Source organism: Penicillium paradoxum, assembly GCF_028828445.1.
Source record: "Penicillium paradoxum strain IBT 22861 chromosome Unknown utg000004l_segment0_segment0, whole genome shotgun sequence".
NCBI lineage: Eukaryota > Fungi > Ascomycota > Eurotiomycetes > Eurotiales > Aspergillaceae > Penicillium > Penicillium paradoxum.
Genome location: NW_026643182.1, coordinates 1,665,037 through 1,688,546, shown reverse-complemented (window position 1 = coordinate 1,688,546; position 23,510 = coordinate 1,665,037). Strand labels below are relative to the sequence as shown.

Here is a 23,510-nt window from a genome sequence, read left to right as displayed (position 1 = left end):
TGCAGATCTGGGAGGGCTGCAATACTATGCTCTTCAAGATACACGTCTTGTTTGTGCAAGTGCTGTATGTTGCTTGATAAAGAGGTTGTACTTCAATGGCACTGTCGCAACAGTACTTGCAACCTCCCCCGCCTCGACGCAGATCCCTAATATCGATGTAGATGCGACATCGATGCGGGGGATTCTCGAGCATGAAGTGAAGCATGCAGAATTGCATAAATGGACCACTAAGATGCTGTCAATTGCTGAGTCCCAACCGGTTCTACGCATAGCTCTGTCGGAATCGACCATATTCTATCTATCTTGTCGATACGCCCCCATTGCAGTCAAGACGCCATGAAAACCTCCTCGCCCGCGAATTGGGCAGTTGCCAGCATGGCTGGCCTCTTCATGAGTCCACTATTAGTGCAGGCCAGCACCTCAAACACGAAATTGCTGCCAGCGCCCCCCATGGGCTTCAACAACTGGGCCCGATTCATGTGCGATCTGAATGAGACGCTGTTCACCGATACTGCAGACTCTATGCGATCCCGCGGCCTCTTGGCCGCAGGTTACAATCGCCTTACACTGGATGATTGTTGGATGCGCATGGAGCGCTCTGCCAACGGCTCCCTGGAGTGGGACACTGACAAGTTCCCCAACGGCATCCCTTGGCTTAGGGAAGAAGTGAAAAGCAAAGGCTTCCTCCTCGGCATCTATGAAGACTCCGGAGATCTGACCTGCGGTGGCTACCCAGGCTCCTATCAGTACGAGAAACAGGATGCCGAACTCTTCGCTAGCTGGGGCATTGACTACCTCAAGATGGACGGATGCAACGTTGAGCCCGAGGAGGGCCGCTCACTCCGCGAGGAGTACGATGTTCGCTACAGCAAATGGCACGATATTCTGAGTGCTCTTCCAGAGCCACTGATCTTCTCGAATTCCGCGCCTGCATACTTCCAGGACAACGCCTCAGACTGGGCGGTCGTCATGGACTCGTGTCCGGAGTATGGCGAGCTGGCGCGGCACTCAGCCGATGTGCAGGTCTTTGAAACCAAGAGCAGTCCTTGGAATAGTATCATGTTTAACTATGACTACCACACGCTTCTGGTGCGCTACCAGCAGCCGGGCTATTATAACGACCCGGACTTCCTGATCACCGACAATCCATATCTTAGCAAAGATGAGAAAGCGTCCCAATTCGCACTCTGGGCTTCCCTCGGTGCACCATTGATCATCAGCGCGCACATCCCCGACCTCACGGACGACGAGATCAAACTTCTCAGCAATGAGGCCCTTATCGCCGTGGACCAGGACCCATTGGCGCAGCAGGCTGCCCTCGTGAGCCGAGACGGTACCTTCGATGTTTTGTCCCGCTCCCTGGAGAGCGGGGATAGACTCCTTGCCGTGGTGAACCGTGGTGACAATGCGGGCAAGACGAGCGTTCCCCTGGCCCGTCTCGGTCTGTCTGACTCTAAGTGCGAGTATAAGGCGCGCGAACTGCTGACTGGCAAGGAGACAACCGTTGACTCTGCTTTCGACATTCAGCTGAATTCTCACGCCACTGCTGTCTACCGTGTTGAGCTCCCTGAGGATTGCGACAAGACCATCCCCACTGGAATGGTTTTCCATACTCCATCTGGTCTCTGCATGACGGCTAGTGGTCAATCTGTCAGCTATGAGAAATGCAGTGCCTCGGATTCTCAGGTCTGGCAAGTAGCAGGCAAGGACAGTAAGGTGACGTTGAGCCCCCTGTCAGATACATCCCTTTGCCTTGCTGGAAAGGATGGCCAGCCTTCGCTTGCTACGTGTGAAGACGGTGCCGGTACCACCTGGGAGCATTATCTCACCGGTCATCTGCGCAACGAGGATGCTGGAGGCTGTTTGACTAAGGGCTCGGGCAAGGGGATCGAAGCATGTGTGGTGGACAATGCTGCGCAGATATTCGGATTGGCAAGTGGAGTCCGTCTGGCTGATAAAGGCTTGCGCTAGTCCAGATGCTGTCTAGCGGCTTCTGGAAAGATCTGTCTTGTCCAATCAAATGCATTGTTCTCACGTGGTCGATCAGATACATGCACCTTTTTGGCAGGCGCGATGGGCCTGCAGTCATAGCGTGTCTCTTAGCAGAACGTCAAATCACTAAGTCTAGTAGCCAGGTACATATCTACATAGGCAGTAAGGAACCAGACTATCTCCTAGGGTAGGCCCTGCTAGGAGCTGCTGCCTCTGAGCACTGGTAGGCTCAATGGGCAACGTCATTTCCGGAGGCCATCACACTGCAAATTTCCGCGTTACCACTTTATGCATTTGTGTAGCTAGATAGCCAGTGAATAATCTAACTATCCTCAGAGTCTGACATTTACATGTTGTTATTTGTTCGTATTTTTCTCCTTGGATCATGTTCTTCTCCATTCGATCTGCTTGATCCACACTGTAACTTCATACAGCGTTATGAGAGAAGACGCTAAGACATCTCGTTCTTACTCCTGGTCAATGTAACCCATCAACGTGAGCCCCTGCATCAATGGTTGCATCAAAACGGGAAGACGAGAGACCGATGTTTAATCCGAAACAAAAACCTTTACGTACGATATAACTTACTACTTGCAGATAAATGGAATGAGGACATTGTACAAATGTTATCCATGCCCTATGAGGCTTAAAGTGATACTTGATAACAACAGACAGTCCGCGGTTTTCTTTTGGGGGTCTTTTAGAAGCCTTCAGCTTTGCCCTAACCCCTAATAGTAAGAGTTGGTGTAAGTATATGAGGCTTCGGAAATAACTCTGGAAGGTATGTAATTCCATTCAGTTGATTCGACAAACTGTTAGGGAATGGCTGCCAACACCCATAGTCATTTGTAGCATCTCCATACCCACAGGTTTCTAAATGGCACCGACATGAGATGTGACATTGCAACCAACAATACCCCCATTGCTGCTCGTTATTTTGATATGTTACATGGTATACGTTAGAGGAAGAGAATTCTCGGTCAAGCATGGTAACTCATATATGCATAATCGTCTCATTTGTACATCCTGTGCTGGACAGCCATAAACAGACACAGCGGTAAATACATAGAAAGAATGACAATATGTTCACAATCTCAGACAAAGATCTATCCCTGCAAGGAGAATCCAACACCTTCTCCAGTGCCCATCTCCACAAGGTTAGCCCTCATCTTCTCGGGCCGCTCTCCAAGACCGAAAGCAGCGTCGTCGCGATGAACCCAGGCTCCAACACCGTGCTGAAGCACAGCAGTGGCGCGGACCTTCTTCTTCTCCTCAACATCATCACCGGTTGCATCGTCAGATGCCTTCAATCCAATGCTGCCGTGCAAGGTGAGTCTGGTCTCAGCTCCACCCTCGGTCTTACCCCGGTAAACTCCCCGGTGCAGGATGTTGCTGTTATAGAACACCGCATCACCAGGCTGCAACTCAACAACCAGCTGACCCGGCAGCGAAGGTGCATAGGGGTCCGCATCACGCTCAACCTGGGTGCGCGCACGGTTGTGTGTGCCCGGCACAACAATCAGCGAGGCATCGGGGCACAAGGACAGGTTGTACTGGCAGTGCGACTGGCGGCCGCCGGGTGCCTTGGCCACCAGCTGGGTCAGTTCTTCTTCGGCAGTCGCGTGCTCGGAGATATCGTCACGGTGCCAGCGGAGCTCGAAGTCCTTGGTCTCCGGTGCGACAAGCAGGTTGAAGAGTTCCATGACGAGGGGCTCGGCGTCGCTGCTCTCGCTTTTTTGAACGCCCATCAGCTCCTCGGCAACGGCCAGGATTGCGGGGAGAAGTAGCACCGCGCAAAGCTATCTCGGCCGGGCATTTCGGGGTGCATCAAGTGCTGCACGCCCCAGATTCCGCCCTCCGAGGCGGGGGGTACGGTGGTCGGCCATGGGGGGAATTGCTTTGGCACGGTGCGAAAGTGGGGCCAGCCCCCGGTGCGTGTCAGGGTTGTTGCTTTGGTTGCGATTTCGCGGTAGTGCTCGACCTCGGTTGGGGAGAGGAGGTTGCGGACGACGACGAAGCCGTCGCGTTGAAGAGCGTCGAGGTGCGGGGTTGCCATTTTGGATAGATGAGAAGACAATGGAGACAGAATTAGATCTGGAGATCTGCAGATGTCGTGGGGTTTATATCTGCGGGGATTGGACATGGCCAGACGCCATGTTGCATTGTTTTTTCTTTTTGGCGATACGACGGTGGAGCCAGAATGCGACCTTTCCATGTACCCTGCGGTGTTGTATAGATCGGACGTAAACAAAAAAAGAAACAGGAAGCTGTTGGATAAAAAGAATCTACATGGCACATACTACAGATGTACATCCTTGTCTATGCCATCTCATCCAACGTCATATGGATCATCGGGCGCCAAGATCGGCCAAGAGTCCAGAGGGCTGAATCCTTTCGCAGCTGAGACGCTGGATCTTCTTCGGACATCTTTGAGTGCTTGGAAGCATTCTCAAACTACTACCCTACCCCAACACTTCGTGCTGGTTCCTACATTTCGGAGAAAAAAAAGTACCGCGCAAATCTCACCCCCACCATGCCCCTCCTCCATGCGGGCTCAGCCCTACTGGTGCTCCTGCTCATACTCCCGCAAGTTCATGCCTTCGGAGCAGGAAACATCGCCTCGATCTCCACTGTCGAAGGCAAGAACTGGCGCCATGGCGACATTGAAGATGTTCTCAAGACGCTGGCTTTCATCCACGGCCATAAATGGACCTCCACCATGATGAAGCGTGTGTATTTCGGCAACTGGTTGCGCGATTAGTGAGTAATTCTCCCAAAGAATGAGAGTGACTCGCGCTGACTAGTTCTGTAGCTCACAAGCAATGGATGTTGGCACCCTTAAAAATCTGCAGGCCGATACTATCCGCATCCTGGTGTGGGTCCTCTCATTCTTGAGCTTCGGCTATGCCACCGGTGAATTCGAAGTTACTTCAGATCGGCTGGGCGTCTACCGTCCTGAGGAACATATCGAGTGAGTTGAATCTAGGAGCCGCTTGGGAGTCTGCATATGCTGATTGTCTTTCTTCACGCAGTAACCCTAAGGACTATGCCGATAACGAAGATGCACGCCAATATGACAAGCGGTTGCGGCCACCCGTGCGCGCCGTCGAGCTCGAAATCGACCCTCAGACCGGTATGAAAAACTATATTGCCAATGAGCGAGGCGATTGGGCCACTAGCTCGGCTTTTATCAAGTTCAGTCTGAGCCGAAGCATCCACTATGGACGGACTTACACCAATGGCGGACACAATAAGGGCAAGGAAGAGGACTTGTGTGAAGCACTCCGGTGTTTGGGCCAGGGACTGCACACACTGGAGGATTTCGCTGCACACACCAACTACGTTGAGCTGGTGTTGCGCGAGATGGGTTTCCACAATGTGTTCCCGCACACGGGTACAGCTACTCAGATCAACCTTCAAGGACGTCGCGTTTTCCCTCTGATCACTGGAACATTTGGTATGGTCGACTTCTTCCATTCTGTTCTGGGAGAAGCACATGATCATTTCACACAGTCGGAGGTCAACGAGATGGATATCGCGCTTGGTAATGCTGAATCAAGTGCTCAGTCGAACAACTCCCTCGGGGCCCTAGCTGGACTATTAGGCAAGATCCCCGGTACTAGGGATCTTGTCGATGAGGCTGAGAACCTCAAGAGGGCATCGGCGGCTCAAGCGACGGCCAACCGGAGCCGCAGTGCTGCCATGTCTCATGGGCAGTCTACTTCTCATGGCTACGAGCGGTCCCGTGCTGGTCCGAATGAGCCTTCGAGTGGTAATTCCCAGCCCAGCTCTGGCCTTGATGGCCTGCCCGATTTCAACCCTCAAGAAACGGTGGCCAAGATCTATCCTATCCTGGCCTTCCGGGATAAGGTCATGCGGAGCTTGAACTCTATTATTGAGAAGATTCCAGGATTGGAGTCGCTTGTAGAGAAGATCTCTGAGACCCTGACCATCGTCATCATGTCGTTGCTTGCACCTTTCATCCGACCTTTGATCAAGGCCGCTTCCAACTCCCTGCAAACCGGATCATCAGGTGTCATTGATGCGTCTGGCAAGCACCAGTATGAGCCATGGACCGATCCTCACTGCACAGACCCTACCCACTCTCTACTCTCCAAGGACCACTTCGCCAACATTCTGAATGAGCCCGCCGGACGGGTCGCCTCTGCAATTGTGGAATACATCGCGCCTCGTATTCTGTATGCTTGGCAACACATCGATGTCTCCGAGAACGAGGTCCTCGAGGATTGCTTGCAGGTCTTCCATCACCCGGCACTGCGCAATATGCGCAACGATGCCCACCGTTCAATGTTCGAGGCTGTCGAGAAATGGGCCCGTGCTCGCCCAGACCGTGGTGCTTCCCTCGATTCCATCCTCAACTCCGAGGGCGTGCGAAACGGTCGTAACACTGGTGGAGTGAGCCACACACATAGTGGCGAACATGCCGGATTCCCCATTTTGGGTGGGGCGGCTGCTGCCTCTCACGGCCAAAGTCAGGGCCATAATCAAAGCCACGGAAGCCATGGACACGGTAACAATGGTGGTCATTCATCCGGCGGATTTTCCTCATTCTTTTCTCAGCAAACTCAACAGTCAAGCGGCAACTCGCCCGGGGTGCCCTGGGATAAGCTTTCCAGCCTCCCTATCCCAGGCATCTCTAACTTAAGCAAATTCTCCGGTCTCCTTTCTGGCGGTTTGACGCGTGATGAACCCGATTCAACCCCCCAACAGACCCAACATAGCTCATACCAGAGTCATCAGGGTGGTGGTGGATACGAACCCTCGCACTCTCCACAGCCGCACGGCGGCTATCAGCAGCCTCAGTACGCTCCTCCACCAAGCCATGGCTATCAGGAGAATCGACAGCATGAGCAGCACTATGGAGGCTCTCAGAGCTCTTCGTACTACACACAGCAAGAGCATCATTCTGGATATGCACCACCGCATGCTCCTCACAATCCCCCACACCAAGGCTCTCACCCGGGTCCTCACGGTGGGCATGGCCAGGGACAACACCAGGGTCATGGCTATGGAAATGCACATGGCTATGGTCAACCGAGATATTGAAGATAAGATGAATTAGCATAAAATTGAATTATAGGGTCGCTGGTTATGATTGCATTTCAATCGGTGGGACGGTTGTTCGTGTCGGTTTGTGAGATCCAAGGGAGTTTAAAAGGATGATAATGTAAGAGAATGAAGAATGGCTGAATGTATCGCAGAGCTGATAGGTACTTCAAGTTACAAAGGAACCATCAGCATCCTATTTCAAGTGTCGAATCATCACTGACACTATAATTGGATATTTTGGAGCTCATTCGACAAAGGGGGATCAATGTCTTTTAATCATGTAAATAGCATTGTCCAAGTATCTTGAGCGACTTGGCACAAAGAACATCCATGCATCTATGATCTTTCTTCGTCTTCGTGTCTAACAATGGCTTCGGACTATATAAGCCCTCCTTTCCTCGTGCTGTTAAACGGAACTTACCAACATCGCCCTCTTTTCAAATATCCTCAAGCCAACAATCCATTCTATCTCAAACCTCAACTATAATCCCATTTCAGGATTCTTACAACCTACTTCTTCACAATGCAATCTGCCGATTTTTGGGACGAGCTCGAAGAGCTCTACGGCGAACCAGTCGACGATCTCACAATCACACCCCGAGCCTGCATCCGATGCAACGTAGGTCGAGCTCAAACCCCATACCCATGGCCACTAATTGTAGTCAATGAATGGATCAGCGAGAACCACCTCCTCTGGTCCCTAAGCGCCAGCCTCGCAGAAACCGGTCTCGACGAACAATGGACTCAGACCTTCAACGCCAGCTTCTCCGAGTACTGGACTCAGATCCAGGACGTTATAAATCGTACAGAGCCCGGTGCCGCTCGATCTTTGCTAAGCATCCCTAAGCCGCCCATCGAGGTAGCATTCTTCACACATACAGTTGGGAGGGTGAATAACAACTTTGCCATCGTTTCTACGCCTCCCGATACGCGCGCCGGAGCGGGTCTCTTGAATCTCTTGGGATATGTATATCATGAAGGTATTCCCCTAGATGACCACTTTCATGTAGCTCTCTGCAACGGGCGTGTGGCTGCGCGCATGTTTGACTTACTTATGCCCTCCCCACAGGACTTAGGGTGGCTACCGGGCTCGTCTGGGTATACGGAGCTTGAGACGGTGCCTCCTCCTCCTTATAGTGAGGACTCTCCTCTACCTCCTGATTACTCTCCGTGATCTTCGGCCATGGCGCAGGAGCTTTGGTGGTAGCGAATAGCAGGTGCCTTTCTTGTCGAGGGTCTGAACTTTACATGAAGCCCATCGGATCCCAAAAGGATCTGAAGCTAGGTACATAACACGATTTATCGTGAAGAGTCGGTACGTTGACCTTAGTATATCAAAGTTGTGATTGGAGTTTTTTTTAGCTTAAGAATGAATATAACTGCTTTTTACGATCAGTCCCCGTTGTATAGCGTATTAGTGACTCAGTCCGGTATAGTGCTCAAGATAGAATAATAATCTTTCCCAGCCATTTGAATAAAAGCGTCGTCCTTGCGGTGTCAGTTTTCAGGGTTCTAGGTGTATAAAAAGAGGGCTGATGTTGGGTACGGAGCGCTGTCAGCTCAACTAGCACAGGACACAACACTTAATGTTGATCCTTATTCCAACATAGAGCTTCAGCAACTCCTTCTCGCAGGACTTCATCTCCAGAGTATATCTGTGATATTTTTAGACCGGTGGAGACTCATCGCCCAATGCCAAAGTGCAGCCAATAACCGCCAGTTGAATACGCGATGGGTCTTTGAAGTTGCCATCCAAGGATGTCCAATTAGCACAGATTGAGACTTCCAGGGCTATTTTCCTTTCTCGAGCATCAATTAAACGTCTTGTTTGCCTGGCAGCGCCTCCTTGCCATGCCTAACTTTCATTTTAGTGGCATGGCTGAATAAAGATTATTCAAGAATTTGAGAATCCAGATAGGTGTGGGTTGCAATAGCAGTACACGTTTCCTAAATATATCTTTTGTACATGTAGATATATAATGTAACTCTACGTCAGCACTAAGTCATTTCGTTGACGTTGCGTGTTTGATTCTCGTATCAATGTCTCAGTTTGACCTTCCAACAAGTATCGACACCAGGCCACTTGGAAGGTATAAAAGGGTCATGAACGTCGAGATAATCTTTAGCAAGCCTAGCAATCTAACTATCTCAGTATAAATTCCCAAGAAATAAACGCCAGACTACTATCTATCAAAATGAAGATCACCTCTATGACAGCTTTCATGGTGACCGCCACCTCCACCCTCGCTGCGCCCAGCCCTACGGTGTCCGATCTACAGCCGCTGCAACTGACGAACCTCAACGCAGCTATCTACAGCACGAGTGTCCCACAAACATGCTTCCTCTTCTTCGACGTCACAGATCCAAACACCAACACCGACACTCAATGCTCTGCTTACTGGTATGCTCCAGCCTATCCCGGTTTCTGATTATTACCTCTCGGACCTATCGTCAAGAGAAGCAATGATCAATTATACCTAACTATCATATAGGTCAATCGGCATGGCTGGAAACAAGACTTACGACTGCTCAGATAAGGCATATCGGCTTCACCTCCCGAATGGAATCTATAACATCGAGAACATCGATCTCGGGGTCTCTCGCGCCGACGGTTCTGAGACTGGGCGCTCAACGGTACACGGTGAATCTTGGAAATGCGAGAAGCAGGAGTATCCCAAGGCAAAGTGCAGGTGGGATGGTATCTTTCATCTCGATGTGGCTCCTTCTACCCTCTAGTTGATTGGATATTCTTGGAAGGGAAGAAACAGGGGTGCCAATTTGTAGGAGGCTCACAGCTCCGTTTCAATTCAAATCGAATTCGCTGCCTGAATATGCCCGGTTTTGGAACGCTTTTGATATCGCTCGCTACTGTGTGTAGTAAATTATCAATTCTTATTTGAGCTCCGCGACTGTGACAAGATCCAGGCAAGGCAGTATCGCATAGCAAATCCTAGAAGCGATCTCCTCTCTTCTTTTCTTCTGAACAATGATCAATAAGCAACAATATCCTTGGAATATGAGTTGATCTACTTAAGCCTCGCAAAAGTACAGGTCTTGGCGCTGCATGGTTATAAGACTTGGCGTTACAGATCCGTCAAGGTGGCAGCAAGAGCGTTCTGTGAGCTACGGACTGTTGATTGTCTAAGCTCTCTGACAGAAGGCGCTAATGATTCAGCGGATATGAAAAAGCCCTTGTGCCAATCTTGAACCCCAATCGCCCACTTTATTAGGGCTGGAAAGCCTTCCTGACACCTATACAACGTGACTAGCATATTACTTGATGGACGCCACTGGCCCTCGGGGCGGAAAGGTGCGCAGCGTATGCGATCTATGTCGACACCGAAAGGTAATAGCCTGCAATTGTGTGACAGGTGTCCCTCTGACGTTGTGCACAGATCCGCTGTGACAGGAACGAACCAGCCTGCGAGAACTGTCATCTTGCGGGACTGCCGTGTACTTTCTTGCAATCTTTATCTCAGCCTCGGGAAAGCACCCGACAGTAAGAGTATCTGATTGGATCCCTCTGAAGACAAGCGCTAACGATGGGGACAGAGAGCTGGCCGATGCGAAAGCTCGGATTCGGGAATTAGAAGCGACCTTGCTCGGACTTGAAGAATCCACAACCAATGGCCCCAAAGGCCAACTTGTTCTTTCTCCGAGCAGTCGATATTCTCCAGCATCATTGAGACCTTCTCAAGACTCCTTATTGGAAACGGTAACTTATCATCCAGATACGCGGGATTTTGATACCGCGTTGGCGGCTTTCCAATGGCATCTCTCATACTGCGGGCTTGGCGGTGCGCGCTCCTCGCAGCGAGCAACCTTTTACTCGCTCGTTGAACGGCAAACGGGATGTACATTCAATGTCGATGTCTTTGCTCAGGAGGTCACTGAGTCTTTTATGTCAGAGCGACTCAAATCGGCAAAGAAAGTGATCGGGATCAAATGGCCCGAATCTACTCTTGTCCAGCGGTGCTTGGATTACTTCGATGCAAATGGGCTATACTCTATATTCCCAGTTGTCGATGTTGAGGCTGTGCAGATCTTACTCAACGCCAACGTTTTAGACTGGCCACCAGGCATGACTCGTGTGGCGAATCGGGCTTGTCTAGTGGCTTTCTCCGCAATGATCACCAGCATCCACCGTCATGAACCTGCTTTCGGCGGCGCTGAGCCAGATGCTTATCTGCAAGCGGCGCTAACGCTGATCCCTGGCATGCTACTGGAGCCTCCGGATATTCGAACATTAGAAGCGGTAACGATATTGGTAAGTCCTTCGCGCGAGTAGCATGTTTGTGTTGTCTCCAAGGCTTATAGATGGTGGTAGATGCTCTATATTGCGCCTCTTGGCAGACCCCAGGCAGCAGAGCTACTTCTTGGCATTGCAGTGCAGCTCATCTATAATCTCGGGGCAAACAGGATACAACGCCCTCATGAGATACACAGGACAGATCAACGCAGTCAACACCTCCGAGCTTTATTCTGGCATTGCTACGCTGTGGACAAAGAATTCTCTATCAGGAAATCCCAACCACCTTTGCTGAATGACGACGATTGCGATCTTGATCTGCCTACCACATACGCCCAGGAGACCTCTGAACGCCATTTCTACATGAAGCCATTGTCATCGAAGGAGCTTCTTTTCCCCTCCGATCTCCGATTTTCCGTGCTAAAATCCAAGATCTTTCGGTTACTCTATTCAGTACGCAGTCAGAGTCTTCCCGAAGCCAGGCGCCTTCAGCATATTCGTGAATTAGACCAAGAACTGAGTGATCTGAAACTGGGCTATCCCGTCAACTGCCGACCGAATACTTTCGCCACGGAGAACGCACCGGACTATTTATTCCACGATCTCAGCCTCCGTGGCGTGAATATCCATTTGGAATATTATTACTGTCTTGGGAAGATCCACGGGGCCAGCAGCTCTTGCAGGATACCTTCGCCGCAGAGCTGGTCGCCTCTCCCATCTAGCGCGGAGCTCTGCTTTGAAGCTGCAAGGTCATCGCTGATTTATATCTGGCGAGTTCGCCAGTTCGTCAACCATCAAACATTCTGGTAAGTATTTATGCTTCTTCAACCTCTCGTAGGCATAAGTATATACTGATGTCTTTCCGTGTTGTCAGGATCCACGCACAGTTCCTCCTAACGGCTGTTTTCTCTGTCTTCTGGTATCTCATCACAGTACCTACCTCGACTACTTTTGCAAGAGACCTCAAGACATTGGAGGATATCGCTGGGCTTTTGACTGATCTCGATAAACCTATGGATGACGGACAGTCTTTCCCGCCATTTTATTTGACACGAGCCTTTGTTGAGAGATTGATCTAGCTGGCGAGACATTCACAGGCTACAGTTACAGAACCATGATCATCCACGCTCCTACTAGCGACTTTTCTTGTTAAGGGCTGTACATAGACAGGATACTCATACCCATTGGTAATCGATTCACTCCAGATTGCCAGTAGTCCTCGGCTTAAGTCTTGGTGTCAGTCTATATCTTTGATACATTCGTTCCTTTGTCCGACCGACATGTTCCTACAAATCCCCGTCAACAAACCAGGTATATATACATATCCATGGTATTTCTTTCTCTCATTCTCCTCCCTCTTTGCCTTTGCAATTTATTTGAATTACAAGGAACCAGCGAGTCTCTTGCTTGTCGATCGAGTACCGGATTCTACCTATATTGAGGTTACAGACCAGCGTATATTGGGAAATGTGCTATTTCCTGGCAACCACCAGCCACCAACGCCAAGAAAGACTTAGCTGGGACCTCGCACTTGCTCCAATGGTCTGTTTCGTTAGTTGTCCTTGATAGCGCAATACTTGCTTCGGTTCTTCAACAGCCCGGCCGGGCTAGCTCAATCGGTAGAGCGTAAGACTCTTAATCTTAAGGCTGCGGGTTCGACCCCCGCGTTCGGCTATTCCTAAAAACAAACCTCAAGATTTCTTTTTTGCTTTCTTTTTTTTGATTCTCGAAGACTGACGGTTATAGAATTGACTTTTTTGGAAGTGAATTTTTGGATATGCGTTGGTGAATGAATTCGTGGGTTTCAAATTGGTCGTCTGAATGATCTATGAGCTCGTCTGGATGCACTATTGGGAGTTGTTGTATTTCTATTGGCTAGTGGAGAATATATATTTGACACGGGTCCTGTCTACATGTGGTCGAATGTTAAAATAACCCGAAAGGTTGCAATCGATTTATATTGCTGGATGAAAATGAAGCTGTCAGTTCCGGTTAACTATATACAAATAGAAAAAGACAACTCGAATCATCAATCATATCTAAATTACAAATTAATAAACAACGCCCCGATACTCCACATCCAATGGAGGAAATGCAGCGCTCAAACTAGACGTTCTTGTCCCTCATTCACAGCTTTGTTCCCTCGCGTCCACCATCACTGGGACGTCGGGGTCGAAGGGGACCTAGGGGGTGAGCAGAGGCCTGACTTGGCCCGGCTGCGGACGTTCTTTCATCTGCGGCAGTGCGGACAGCTCCTCCCCGCGCTTCCTGGTGGAGGCGAGGATTCATGAGCCACTGCACCTGCATACGCATGCTGTTGACTGCAGCGTTGGTGTGAGCCATGTCTTCTTTGATGCGCATGCATTCAGTCATAATAGCCATGCTGGCGCGAGCATCGAGGTCTGTGATAGCATGTGAGAGCTGGCTGACCTCTTCGCGGAGAGATTCGTGTAGCGAAAGTAGATATGTTGTGGCATTGGATGAGAATACACTGGCAGCAATATCTGCCGGGTCATCCGTATTGATGTCGGTGCGAGTGGAGGCTTGCTGGTCCCTGCCGGCTTGGGCAGTCTCTCCATCGTCATGGTTGTTCATAGCTATGCGTGTCGATTCACCAAGGGTGGACCGGATGTTTGCGAGGCCATCCTCAAAGATCTCATTCCGCTGCTGCAGATGTCGCATACTTAATTCGAGAGAGTTGAGCCGGGAATTTTGTGCTTCGAAGTAGGGACCCATTGCGACTAGGGGACAGCTCTGCTCATGCATTTCCATGTCTGCTCGTCGGATCTTAACCGGGCATGAATACTTGGATGCTGCACATGGGATCGGAACCTCAGAGCATGTTTCAATGTGTTCTCTTAGCGCTCCTCTGGTGAGAACTGTCTGGCAGTCATCACACATGACCTCAAGAACAGGACAGAGCTCTTTCTCATGCTCCTATTACAAGTATTCTGATTAGCATCTATAGTTTAGCCAAGAGATTACGTGCGCAACGAACCTTATATTCCTGCTCTAAAACATCTTCTTCGCAACGAGAGCATCGCCGTACTGCATGTATACACTTCCGATCCATCCCAACGTCCTTGCTTCGTGTCATCTGCTCACATGAATCATCCGGGCATGGTACCAGCCTGTACCCGCAGTACTTCTCGACATGCGACTGGACATGACCTCGGGGTATAATCTCTTGGCAGCCCTCTGTAATCAGCGGGCATCGCACCCGAATCTCGTCGCACATGTTGATCAGCAGGCGGGGCACGCTAACCGACACTGTCTGGGTGGGATTTCGGCAAGAGGGACACGGGAATTCATCGGAGTCGGTCGAGCGGAAGGTGGTAATCGCCGAGCTGAGGCAGCTCCCACAGAAGACATGGTCGCATTCTAGACGGACGGGTTCGACGAAGGGACAGTGGCAGATCGGACACATAAGGTGGGAGTCGTACTCAGATACTAAATCCAGGCTGCGGAGGTCGATTAACTCGTCGCGCTCACGGCTTGCCTCCATTGCTAGGAAGTCTTGAAGGTTCATGTTGTGTGAAATTTAAGCCTATCATGAGGCTCAAAGTAAGATGCAAGGTACCAGTGGGCTTTTATTCCCTGTGTTGCGCTCAGGAATGCGGAAACCGCACACGGGTTCATGCAGATTGTCCGCTAGTTGCCGAGGTAAACTGGGAGGTTGACTCCATAAGGAGGACACTAGGTCAGAACACAAGCCGTGGAATAATCGGAAGCAAACCCCAGATGCTTGCGAGGAAGAAACATATTAAGCCAAGCAGCAATAGGCGGGATGACTGCGGGGATCAAGGGAGGCGAAGGCGGAAGGCAGTTGGTCATCTTGTCGCCTCCGCTTTCTCGTCTTACCCATCTCCACCCCAACTGGTCAACATTTCAACAGACTGAACCTATCTTTCTTGGCTGATCGGAGGTCTTTCTCCGCATTGACCGTGAATACGCCTCCAATCTACACATCTTAACAGTCCGAGATCTTAGCCTGACAACACCTCATCATGACGAACCCTAGCCAACTATTCCTACTCGCCGATCACATCAAATTATCCCTGCTGGAACGCGAACGTGCCATCTCGTTAGACCTCGAGCCCAATTCTCAAGATGGAGAGATCTCTCGCTCCCTCGACTCCCTCCGAGAGGGCATAGAGAAAGTGGAAGCTGAGCAAATTCGGCTAGCCAACTCGCATGACAGTGCAGGCGCCGCCGCTCTAAAAGACCAACTGAGCCCCCTCCAAGCCCAATACCAAGACCTGTCGACCCAGTTCTACGGCACAGACGGCGCACCCACAGACGACATCACGGCGCAGGCGTCGATTTCCGCAACCCCCGATCTCAAACAGCCCATTCCTCAACACCCACCTTCCAAATCCGTCCGTTTCATGGACAGCTCCGCCGCAGCGGCAGCGGTACAAGAGGAAATCGATGAAGAAGACGAACGAAACCGCAGCAACCTCTTTCGCCCGTATCGCGATGAGCCATCACCGCCACGACCGGACCAGTCCGGAATGGACAACCAGCAAATCTACGACCACCACGCTCAGACCATGCGCGAACAAGACGACCAGTTAGACCGCCTCGGCGAATCCATTGGCAGACAGCACCAGCTGAGTATCCAGATTGGCGACGAACTGGATGGCCATATACAACTTCTGGATGGAATGGATGGGGATGTCGAGCGTCACCAGACTCGACTTGACGGCGCGAGACGGCGGATAGATAGGATCCGTCGCAAGGCGGGTGAAAACTGGAGCATGATGACTATCATCGGATTGATCATTGTCCTGGTGATCTTGATTGTGATACTGAAATGATACCCCGGCTTGGGTGAATGACTGGCCGTTGTGCTCTTGATGCTATTGGTTTTTCTTTGGCGAGCGGGCGTTTTCTTGGCTGGATGCAATAGCGAGACGATTGATTATTCTCATGTTTCTCACAATGGCTTGAGGCGTTAAGACAAATTAAGTCACTTCTAGACCCCTGGTCGCAATCTTGATCATACTACATCTACAAGCGATATTCTTCCATATCTCTACCTATCTGTCTGGAGAAAGTGTGTAGTTTTAATTATCATTGATAAATGCGATACAGCTTGAATAAATCACCAAGCAAGACTCCATAACCTCACACAGACTGCCTAAAGCCAATAAACATGAAAAGCATCAAGAACGAACAGTTACAACAAGCCCATGACTCGCACTTGTTTATTTCTTATGCGCAGCTTTTTCCGCCTGCTCCATTTGTTGAACGACGGGATGGCCGCGGTCTAACTCACCGCGATCAGCTTTCACCTAAATAATCCATAGACATTAGCTCTGATAGGACTTGCACAGCTACGCAGGTATGTGCAGCACAATAGACAATAGACAGTAGACGGAATCTCTTACATCTGCCTCGCTGTTACTAGCCAGCTCGGACTTCCACTTCCCCTTGCCCTGCTTCGAGTTGCGGATGCCTTCTTGTTTGTGGGATTCGTAATGTTCAGCAAGGTTCTCGCGGCCTGGGCACGTCAGTATGAGAGCTCTAAGAGATAATGGTGGTATACGTACTCCTATCATTCTCGTTCAAACTCCGAATGGCTGAAGTGTGGAATGCGGAGACGGGGACAGCAAAGTTGGACCGGATGGCCTGGCGAGTTGAAGCACGGATGGAGAGGACGAACGACATGGTGATGATATAGTAGTACTTCCAAGGTTAATTGAGTAGATATGGGATTGTAGGTGGTATATGGTGAATTTCCAGTAGAATGATGGATGTGTATGAAGATATGCAGGAGGCAACTATTTGAAACTGCGAGAAGAGGATTTATTGGAACTATCTTCCGGGGATACGGATCTCGAAAAGAGCCAGGTCTTTCTTTCGACTTGGTTCTGGCAGCTCCTGATGCTCGATGACATCATCGGGTTGATAGTGGGCCCGGGGTTGAACAACCTGATATGTATACCTGGCTTCTACATCATTTGAGGATAACATATCCGTTCTGGGGGGCATTGATATCAAGTCAGCCTGGGGCTCGGAGTCCTGAGTTGTAATATGAGCAGCAGAATGAGAATCGAACTATTGTTGAAGGGATCCTAGGTTGTAGGACCCTACATAACTAAACGTCATTGCATAGCAAGCATTGGAGGAGCCCACCTGGGCAAGGGTGGAGACTGAAGTTTTATTGCTTAACCTGATTTACATGAATTCTAATCAACATCATTCTATTTCATTCTGCCTCGAAACCTCGGGAACTGCCAAGTGCGTTTCTATCTTGGGTAGCCCGTCAGGTGCTAGACGGGAGGTCCGGGGGTGTGAACATATCCTTCAGTGCTCCCCAACTCTCTTCATTATATTCTGCCTGCACTTTCTGGCACGACTTCAAGCCCCAATCCGTAATACCGACCATATAGCAACTCTCAAACATGAACGCCATGCTTCCCGCCCCAACCTTGACAGGAACTAGTTCTTCATTGCTGGCCTTATCGAATGCCGCCTTGTCTGGCCCATGAGCGCTCATGCAGTTGTGAAGACTTGCCCCGGCGGCTTGGAAGCCTCCTGATCCAGCCCCTTTTGCAATATAAGATCCCTCAATGAGACCCATGAACTCACTCATGCAGTTCCGGTGATACGACGGCGGCCGGAAGGTGTCCTCGCCGACTAACCACCGAGGGGGAAGATGACAAAGTCTGCAATGGCGGTACCTGGGTGAGCATTTGATTGCGCCGTCAAGACAGTATTCAGAGAAGGGTCCGGATGGTCATATGAAATGGTTCCAATCGTGTTGAATCGACCCAAGTCGTATTTATACGGATAATATCTGCCCTCCCAGGCAACGACATCAAATGGAGTATGACCCTGTTTACTAGTGAACAACTGCCCGCAAAACTTGTTGAACACGGTCCAGTTGGACTTCGAGTCATGCGTGTATGCCGCAACGGGAATTTGGAAGTCCCGAGCATTGGCCAGGCAGTTGGACCCAATAGGGCCGAGTTCGGGTAGTGTGAAGTGTCCGTTGAAGAGTTCAAGGATGTATCCGCGGATAGGCTCATCGTTGACAAGATTGACACGGTATTTGATGCCGCGTGGAAGCACGCAGATCTCGTTCGGGCGTACTAGAAGACGTCCCATCTCGGTCTCAATATCGAGCGCACCGGTCTGCGGCACAATAAGCATGTCGCCATCTGAATCGCCCATCGCGGTGTTCTCGCTCATGGATTTCGTGGCTCCGTAAATGTAGTACGCAACACCGTTCTTCAAAGCCGGGTCGCCTGATCCTGCGACCATGTGAAGACCCTCGATCCAATCGACATCTGGGTTGATGTCGAATGGATCCCATCGGAGTTGATTGGGGATTTGGTTGAAGTCGGGCTTGAATCTGTTTCCTGACGCGACGGGCTCAAACGACGAATGGACAGCTGACGGGATAATGCGGTACGCCCATGTTTGCTGATTCTCAGAGCGAGGTGCTGTGAATGCTGTGCCTGAGATTTTCTCTGCGTAGAGGCCGTATGGGCACTTCTGGGGAGAATTTTGGCCGATTGGGAGCGCTCCTTTGATGGCCTCGGTCCTATTGGGATCTGAGAATTTTGACTCCTACTTCTCTGTGTATGAGATCACTTACTCTAAATTGGCTGCGAAACCAGTCTGATACTCGTATTTTTCGGGAATGGTGAAGTTGGTGACCGGCATTGTTGATCTAGTCGCTCGGTAGGCGAGCAACTGGGCATCAAAGCAGGATATATTTGAAGCCTAAGTTGGAGATGAACTGCCTCGGATCCTGGATATTTAAGAGATAATTCTATCACTTATATTCCCCTCATTTGAAGGAATACGGTCAATGCCAAGCCCAATCGAGTCGACGCAGTGGAAAGATTCCGCTCATCACGGACTATCCGCCGGATGTGCCGCGATCGACGATCGTCGGATGAACCGATCAAAGTGAGTGATGGAACATTTGTATGGACTCATTCCTGAATGTGATATTGTATCTTGAAATATATATGAAGGATCAAACTTGACAACTCGAAGTCCACTTAGTCGACGTTCGTTATTTATTGTTCTCCAAAGGTGTCTGATACAAAGATACATTGCCTCAAATCCTAACAACCAATCTCCAAGATGACGACAAGCTGGCTTGAAATTCCTTTGGGATCACACTTCTCCCTGGCAAATATTCCCTTTGGTATTATCACAACCCCCGCCTCAACCGATCCCCACGCTGGTGTAGCTATTGGAGACCACGTTCTTGATCTACATAACTTCGCGGTGAACAGTGGCTTCGCAGGTCTTGAGAACTTTACCCCAGCCCACGAAAGGCTTTTCTCGCAGTCGACATTGAATGATTTTGCCGCCACTGGGCAAGCTTTCCATCGCTTTATTCGAGGATATCTTCAAAATGTGTTCGCACTTGACACGACCGTTCCTCAAGTACTCAAAGACAACAATACCACAAGGGAAGCTGCACTGTTCCACAAGAATGATGTGAAGGTCCATCTTCCCATGAAGATTGAGGGATACACAGACTTCTTTGCTGGAAGGAATCACGCATATAATTGCGGCTGTATCTTCCGCGATCCCCAAAAGGCGCTCCAACCAAACTATCTCCACCTCCCCGTCGGCTATAGCTCCAGGGCTTCCTCTGTTGTGGTATCCGGCACACCAATCAGACGCCCCCTAGGCCAATATTTGGCAAACAAGGGGGATACAGCCTCCCAGTTTGGGCCATGCAGAAGACTCGACATTGAGCTCGAACTGGGAGCGCTCTTGTGCAAATCCAACAAAATGGGAGAGCCAATCCCAGTCGACCAAGCCGAAGAACACATTTTCGGCTTCGTAATCTTGAATGACTGGTCTGCCAGAGATATCCAGGCCTGGGAAGCCGTGCCTTTGGGCCCATTCAATGCGAAGAATTTCGCGTCAAGCATTAGCCCCTGGGTCATCTTGAAAGATGCCATTGAGGGATTCCACGCCGAAGGAATTCCCAACGAGGCTGAGCTACACCCTTATCTGCAAGAGACACGCCGAGATAACGTGTATGACATCAATTTGGAAGTAGAAATCAAGAGTAAGTCTTCAGCCTTAAGATTGACATGGCACTCGACTGACAAGGTTGTTTCAAGCTGCCGATGGGAAGGTCGCGACTCTTACGCGCACCAATGGCAAGAACCTTGTTTTCTCTTTTGCGCAAATGCTGGCACATCACACAATTGGTGGTTGCCCGATGCAAGTAGGTGATCTTATTGGATCGGGAACCATCAGTGGCACTGAGCCTGGGAGTCTGGGTTCATTGCTTGAGGCCTCCGCTGGGGGGACTCGAAGCTTTGAGTTGGAAAATGGGATCCAGAGAACATTCTTAGAGGATGGAGATAGTATCAGCATTCGCGCTTGGTGTGGCAAGGATGGGTCTCCCCTGGTGGGCTTTGGAGAGTGTGAAGGACTGATCAAGCCCGCCCTAACGCTATAGCGAGGTTCTAATGTATTTCTTTTATTATCTATTTTTTTAAAAAAATACCTTTTTTCATAAGCTCAATGTTAGCAGCTGCTATATTTTCTAGTGTCAGACAATCTCTCTAAGAAAAGCTGCGCTTCCATCAACTAGTACCCCATCTAGGGTTGTGCCATCTCCATCTATGAATCGTTTCTTCAACAACGATCCCACGTTGCTCGCTTATCTACTCTCTAAGATGCCTGGAAATAACCAGGTCATTTCAAATAATGCTGATGAATTCGAGATGCTTCTATGTTCTTGATTTCCTCTTTCGCCTTCCTTTTCCGTTTTAGTGCTCCAAGTAAAATTGAGCACGTCCCTGCCCACTCCACTCCACTCACTGATCATCATATGAGCCTTGGAGCAATCTGACGATCGGAGTGGAGGATTGAACGAGCTCAAAGTCTTAAGGCCCTGGATCCTCGAATTCTTGACCCTCCTACATTCACCAGGGACAATGCAAGTCACTCTCATGATCAAGCTATTATCCAGAAGAGGACGAGACCACCCAAAGGTGGCATAAAACAGCTGCAACCTCCCCCTCTAAGTTGGCCCGTCAGCCTTCCGGATGCTGTGCTATCACTGAAGCCAATAAGCGGAAAGCACTGCAATGTCTCACCTCTTTGTCGACTTGTGACCAAGCTGTCACTGCGGAATTTGAGAAGAGTCATCCACTCACTAACACGAGAAGAGTAATCTGCCTGGTGATGATCAAGCCCCTCCCAACTGCGAATCAAGCCGAGAAATGCCACTGATCTACAGATATGCGTTTCAGACAGGACCTTGAGGATTGGGACCACAAGAGTGTACTCCGTATGTTGTAGTTATAATAGCTAGCATTGCTCAGATACCAATTCTAGTCAAGAGTCTCTTGGCTACCCCGTAACTCCCCCGCCTCGGTCCACTGTGTTTAATTAAAGACATGTGCGGATCACGTCTGAGCCCGGTGTGTATACAAAAGCCCAATGACTTGGCGTCCTCGAGGTCCACACTAAACCATCTTTGTCCAAGCTTTGCGATCGACGCTTAAATCTCATTCGTTCAGTTTCTTGGAAGGTCAGGAACAGGGTTGACACTAGTCGAATACCAGTACGGAGTAAGAGAACCGAGCCGACTGTACGTCGTACTTTTGGGGAGAGAAATCAAGATTACTCTGATGTGACCAATAATGTGAGATGAATGTGGCTCAATGACCGGTAAATCCCGCTAGCATGAGATAGAGGCTGCATTGCAACTGAATCATATAAACTGAGTCTCGTACATATATTCAGACTTCCTTGTTCTGGTCGCGTTTAATATCCCCACGCCAGAGCGACCCCAGGATATTCATCTATTCCGTTCGACACAATAGTCAAAATGCGTCTCTCTGCTGCTATTGTTGTGCTCGCTGCTGGGGCCATCGCTAGAGCCCAACTATCCAATATCCCACAATGCTCTGTATGTCCCGTCCGCTCGAAATCTCTGCTCGGTGTCTCGTTTTCCAACTAACCAGTGCTTGTTTCTCTCTCTTCCAGCTTACCTGTTTTACTACGGCTCTTAGCGGGGACGGCTGCTCTGAGCTTACAGATTTCGCATGCCATTGCCAACAGCCTAGCCTCGTGGGGGATATTGTGCCCTGCGTTAATAAAGCCTGTGGTGTCGCGGACCGACAAGGTATGCGAAGCTACATTCCCTTTCGTACGACCCGATCTAACTCGTCCCTCTAGCTGTATCCAGCGTCGTTGATAACCTGTGTTCCGGTGTTGGCCATCCGATCTCTATCCCCCCGATGGACACATCGGTTCCCTCAACGACTGCCGTGGGAGGTATCGTAACCACAACGAAGAGCTCCAATGCTACTACAGTCAGTGGTATTGAGCCAAGCTACCATCCTACCTCAGTCAGTGGCATCGGACCAGGCCCCGAGGCCCCGTCAACCGTCAGTAGCATCGAGTCCACCTCCACAGCTTCGTCCACGGGCGGTGGTTCCGGATCAGGGCCTACGACTTTGCCCGTGGGCGGTGGCTCCGGGTCAGGCCTTACGACTTCGTCTCCGGCGAGCGCGGCTCCGCCTGAGAGCAGCCCCCAGTTCAACGGTGCGTCTGCCGTTGCGCCCCGAGCTGCGCAGATGGTCGGTAGTGCTATCCTGCTAGCCAGCATGGTCTTCTTTGTTTGAAGAGTTGTGTGGAGAGTTATAATTGTTTCTCGTCTGTTTTCTGTTATACTTAATTCGGCACTGGTACCTTCTACCTGCGTTCATTGCCTCTACCTGGCCATGTCAAGCTACACTCATTTTAATCCCTTACCTATTCTAGAATAGAGTGTTCAAAACATCGAATGGTGGGAGTTTTAATTCCAATGCGCATTTCTTCTCTAGATACAACCTTGGAACTATATTTCATACTTCCAACATAGGCTCAGGTGAGACTGCCGTCTCTAGCTTTTGGGTGACTATACATAAATACCAAATAAGTACTTAGTAGGACTGTCACGACATCAATACACCGGCATACACGGATTTTACTCTGCCTCCTAGAACCTACCTACTGTGGGGGGAAATTGGATGTAACATCGGCAACAGCGAACTAGAAAAAAAAAGGGAAAAAAAAGGTAAGATAAGGGAAAAGGTCCTTCGTTCACCCCGGACTGAGCCATTAGATCAGTGGCGTGCGCGCCCCACGGCCTTTAGCTCCATTGCGAATCTGTGCCTGATGACAGCTAATTTCCACGAGAGCTTCCGGATGG

At 50.1% G+C, this 23,510-nt stretch overlaps 12 protein-coding genes across 12 annotated transcripts; 8 read left to right on the top strand and 4 right to left on the bottom strand.

Annotated features, from left to right (window-relative positions):
- Positions 1-336: 336 nt before the first annotated feature.
- Positions 337-1,971, top strand: aglA (putative alpha-galactosidase; the record flags this gene model as incomplete). Its single annotated transcript, XM_057175413.1, has 1 exon — positions 337-1,971. The coding sequence occupies one exon, from the start codon at positions 337-339 to the stop codon at positions 1,969-1,971; it is 1,635 nt and encodes a 544-aa protein (XP_057032460.1).
- A 1,127-nt stretch (positions 1,972-3,098) lies between these two features.
- Positions 3,099-4,048, bottom strand: N7457_004367 (phytanoyl-CoA dioxygenase family protein; the record flags this gene model as incomplete). The annotated part of the gene is made up of 2 exons (XM_057175412.1): positions 3,099-3,723; positions 3,783-4,048. The coding sequence occupies 2 exons, from the start codon at positions 4,046-4,048 to the stop codon at positions 3,099-3,101; spliced, it is 891 nt and encodes a 296-aa protein (XP_057032459.1).
- Positions 4,049-4,525: 477 nt separating this feature from the next.
- N7457_004366 (Het-C domain-containing protein) lies at positions 4,526-7,059 on the top strand (the record flags this gene model as incomplete). Its single annotated transcript, XM_057175411.1, has 3 exons — positions 4,526-4,752; positions 4,805-4,963; positions 5,025-7,059. The coding sequence occupies 3 exons, from the start codon at positions 4,526-4,528 to the stop codon at positions 7,057-7,059; spliced, it is 2,421 nt and encodes an 806-aa protein (XP_057032458.1).
- Positions 7,060-7,585: 526 nt separating this feature from the next.
- Positions 7,586-8,236, top strand: N7457_004365 (uncharacterized protein; the record flags this gene model as incomplete). Its single annotated transcript, XM_057175410.1, has 1 exon — positions 7,586-8,236. One exon carries the CDS (start codon positions 7,586-7,588, stop codon positions 8,234-8,236), a length of 651 nt encoding a protein of 216 aa, XP_057032457.1.
- A 1,021-nt stretch (positions 8,237-9,257) lies between these two features.
- On the top strand, positions 9,258-9,798 carry N7457_004364 (uncharacterized protein; the record flags this gene model as incomplete). The annotated part of the gene is made up of 2 exons (XM_057175409.1): positions 9,258-9,463; positions 9,555-9,798. 2 exons carry the CDS (start codon positions 9,258-9,260, stop codon positions 9,796-9,798), a joined length of 450 nt encoding a protein of 149 aa, XP_057032456.1.
- A 544-nt stretch (positions 9,799-10,342) lies between these two features.
- N7457_004363 (Zn(II)2Cys6 transcription factor) lies at positions 10,343-12,390 on the top strand (the record flags this gene model as incomplete). Its single annotated transcript, XM_057175408.1, has 5 exons — positions 10,343-10,381; positions 10,458-10,561; positions 10,615-11,329; positions 11,390-12,117; positions 12,186-12,390. 5 exons carry the CDS (start codon positions 10,343-10,345, stop codon positions 12,388-12,390), a joined length of 1,791 nt encoding a protein of 596 aa, XP_057032455.1.
- Positions 12,391-13,438: 1,048 nt separating this feature from the next.
- Positions 13,439-14,840, bottom strand: N7457_004362 (uncharacterized protein; the record flags this gene model as incomplete). Its single annotated transcript, XM_057175407.1, has 2 exons — positions 13,439-14,248; positions 14,310-14,840. 2 exons carry the CDS (start codon positions 14,838-14,840, stop codon positions 13,439-13,441), a joined length of 1,341 nt encoding a protein of 446 aa, XP_057032454.1.
- Positions 14,841-15,318: 478 nt separating this feature from the next.
- Positions 15,319-16,131, top strand: N7457_004361 (syntaxin family protein; the record flags this gene model as incomplete). The annotated part of the gene is made up of 1 exon (XM_057175406.1): positions 15,319-16,131. The coding sequence occupies one exon, from the start codon at positions 15,319-15,321 to the stop codon at positions 16,129-16,131; it is 813 nt and encodes a 270-aa protein (XP_057032453.1).
- Positions 16,132-16,521: 390 nt separating this feature from the next.
- Positions 16,522-16,984, bottom strand: N7457_004360 (uncharacterized protein; the record flags this gene model as incomplete). Its single annotated transcript, XM_057175405.1, has 3 exons — positions 16,522-16,608; positions 16,705-16,817; positions 16,867-16,984. The coding sequence occupies 3 exons, from the start codon at positions 16,982-16,984 to the stop codon at positions 16,522-16,524; spliced, it is 318 nt and encodes a 105-aa protein (XP_057032452.1).
- Positions 16,985-17,582: 598 nt separating this feature from the next.
- N7457_004359 (uncharacterized protein) lies at positions 17,583-18,988 on the bottom strand (the record flags this gene model as incomplete). Its single annotated transcript, XM_057175404.1, has 3 exons — positions 17,583-17,956; positions 18,001-18,866; positions 18,921-18,988. The coding sequence occupies 3 exons, from the start codon at positions 18,986-18,988 to the stop codon at positions 17,583-17,585; spliced, it is 1,308 nt and encodes a 435-aa protein (XP_057032451.1).
- A 429-nt stretch (positions 18,989-19,417) lies between these two features.
- N7457_004358 (uncharacterized protein) lies at positions 19,418-20,762 on the top strand (the record flags this gene model as incomplete). The annotated part of the gene is made up of 2 exons (XM_057175403.1): positions 19,418-20,363; positions 20,419-20,762. The coding sequence occupies 2 exons, from the start codon at positions 19,418-19,420 to the stop codon at positions 20,760-20,762; spliced, it is 1,290 nt and encodes a 429-aa protein (XP_057032450.1).
- Positions 20,763-22,142: 1,380 nt separating this feature from the next.
- On the top strand, positions 22,143-22,941 carry N7457_004357 (CFEM domain-containing protein; the record flags this gene model as incomplete). Its single annotated transcript, XM_057175402.1, has 3 exons — positions 22,143-22,223; positions 22,301-22,439; positions 22,493-22,941. 3 exons carry the CDS (start codon positions 22,143-22,145, stop codon positions 22,939-22,941), a joined length of 669 nt encoding a protein of 222 aa, XP_057032449.1.
- Positions 22,942-23,510: the final 569 nt, after the last annotated feature.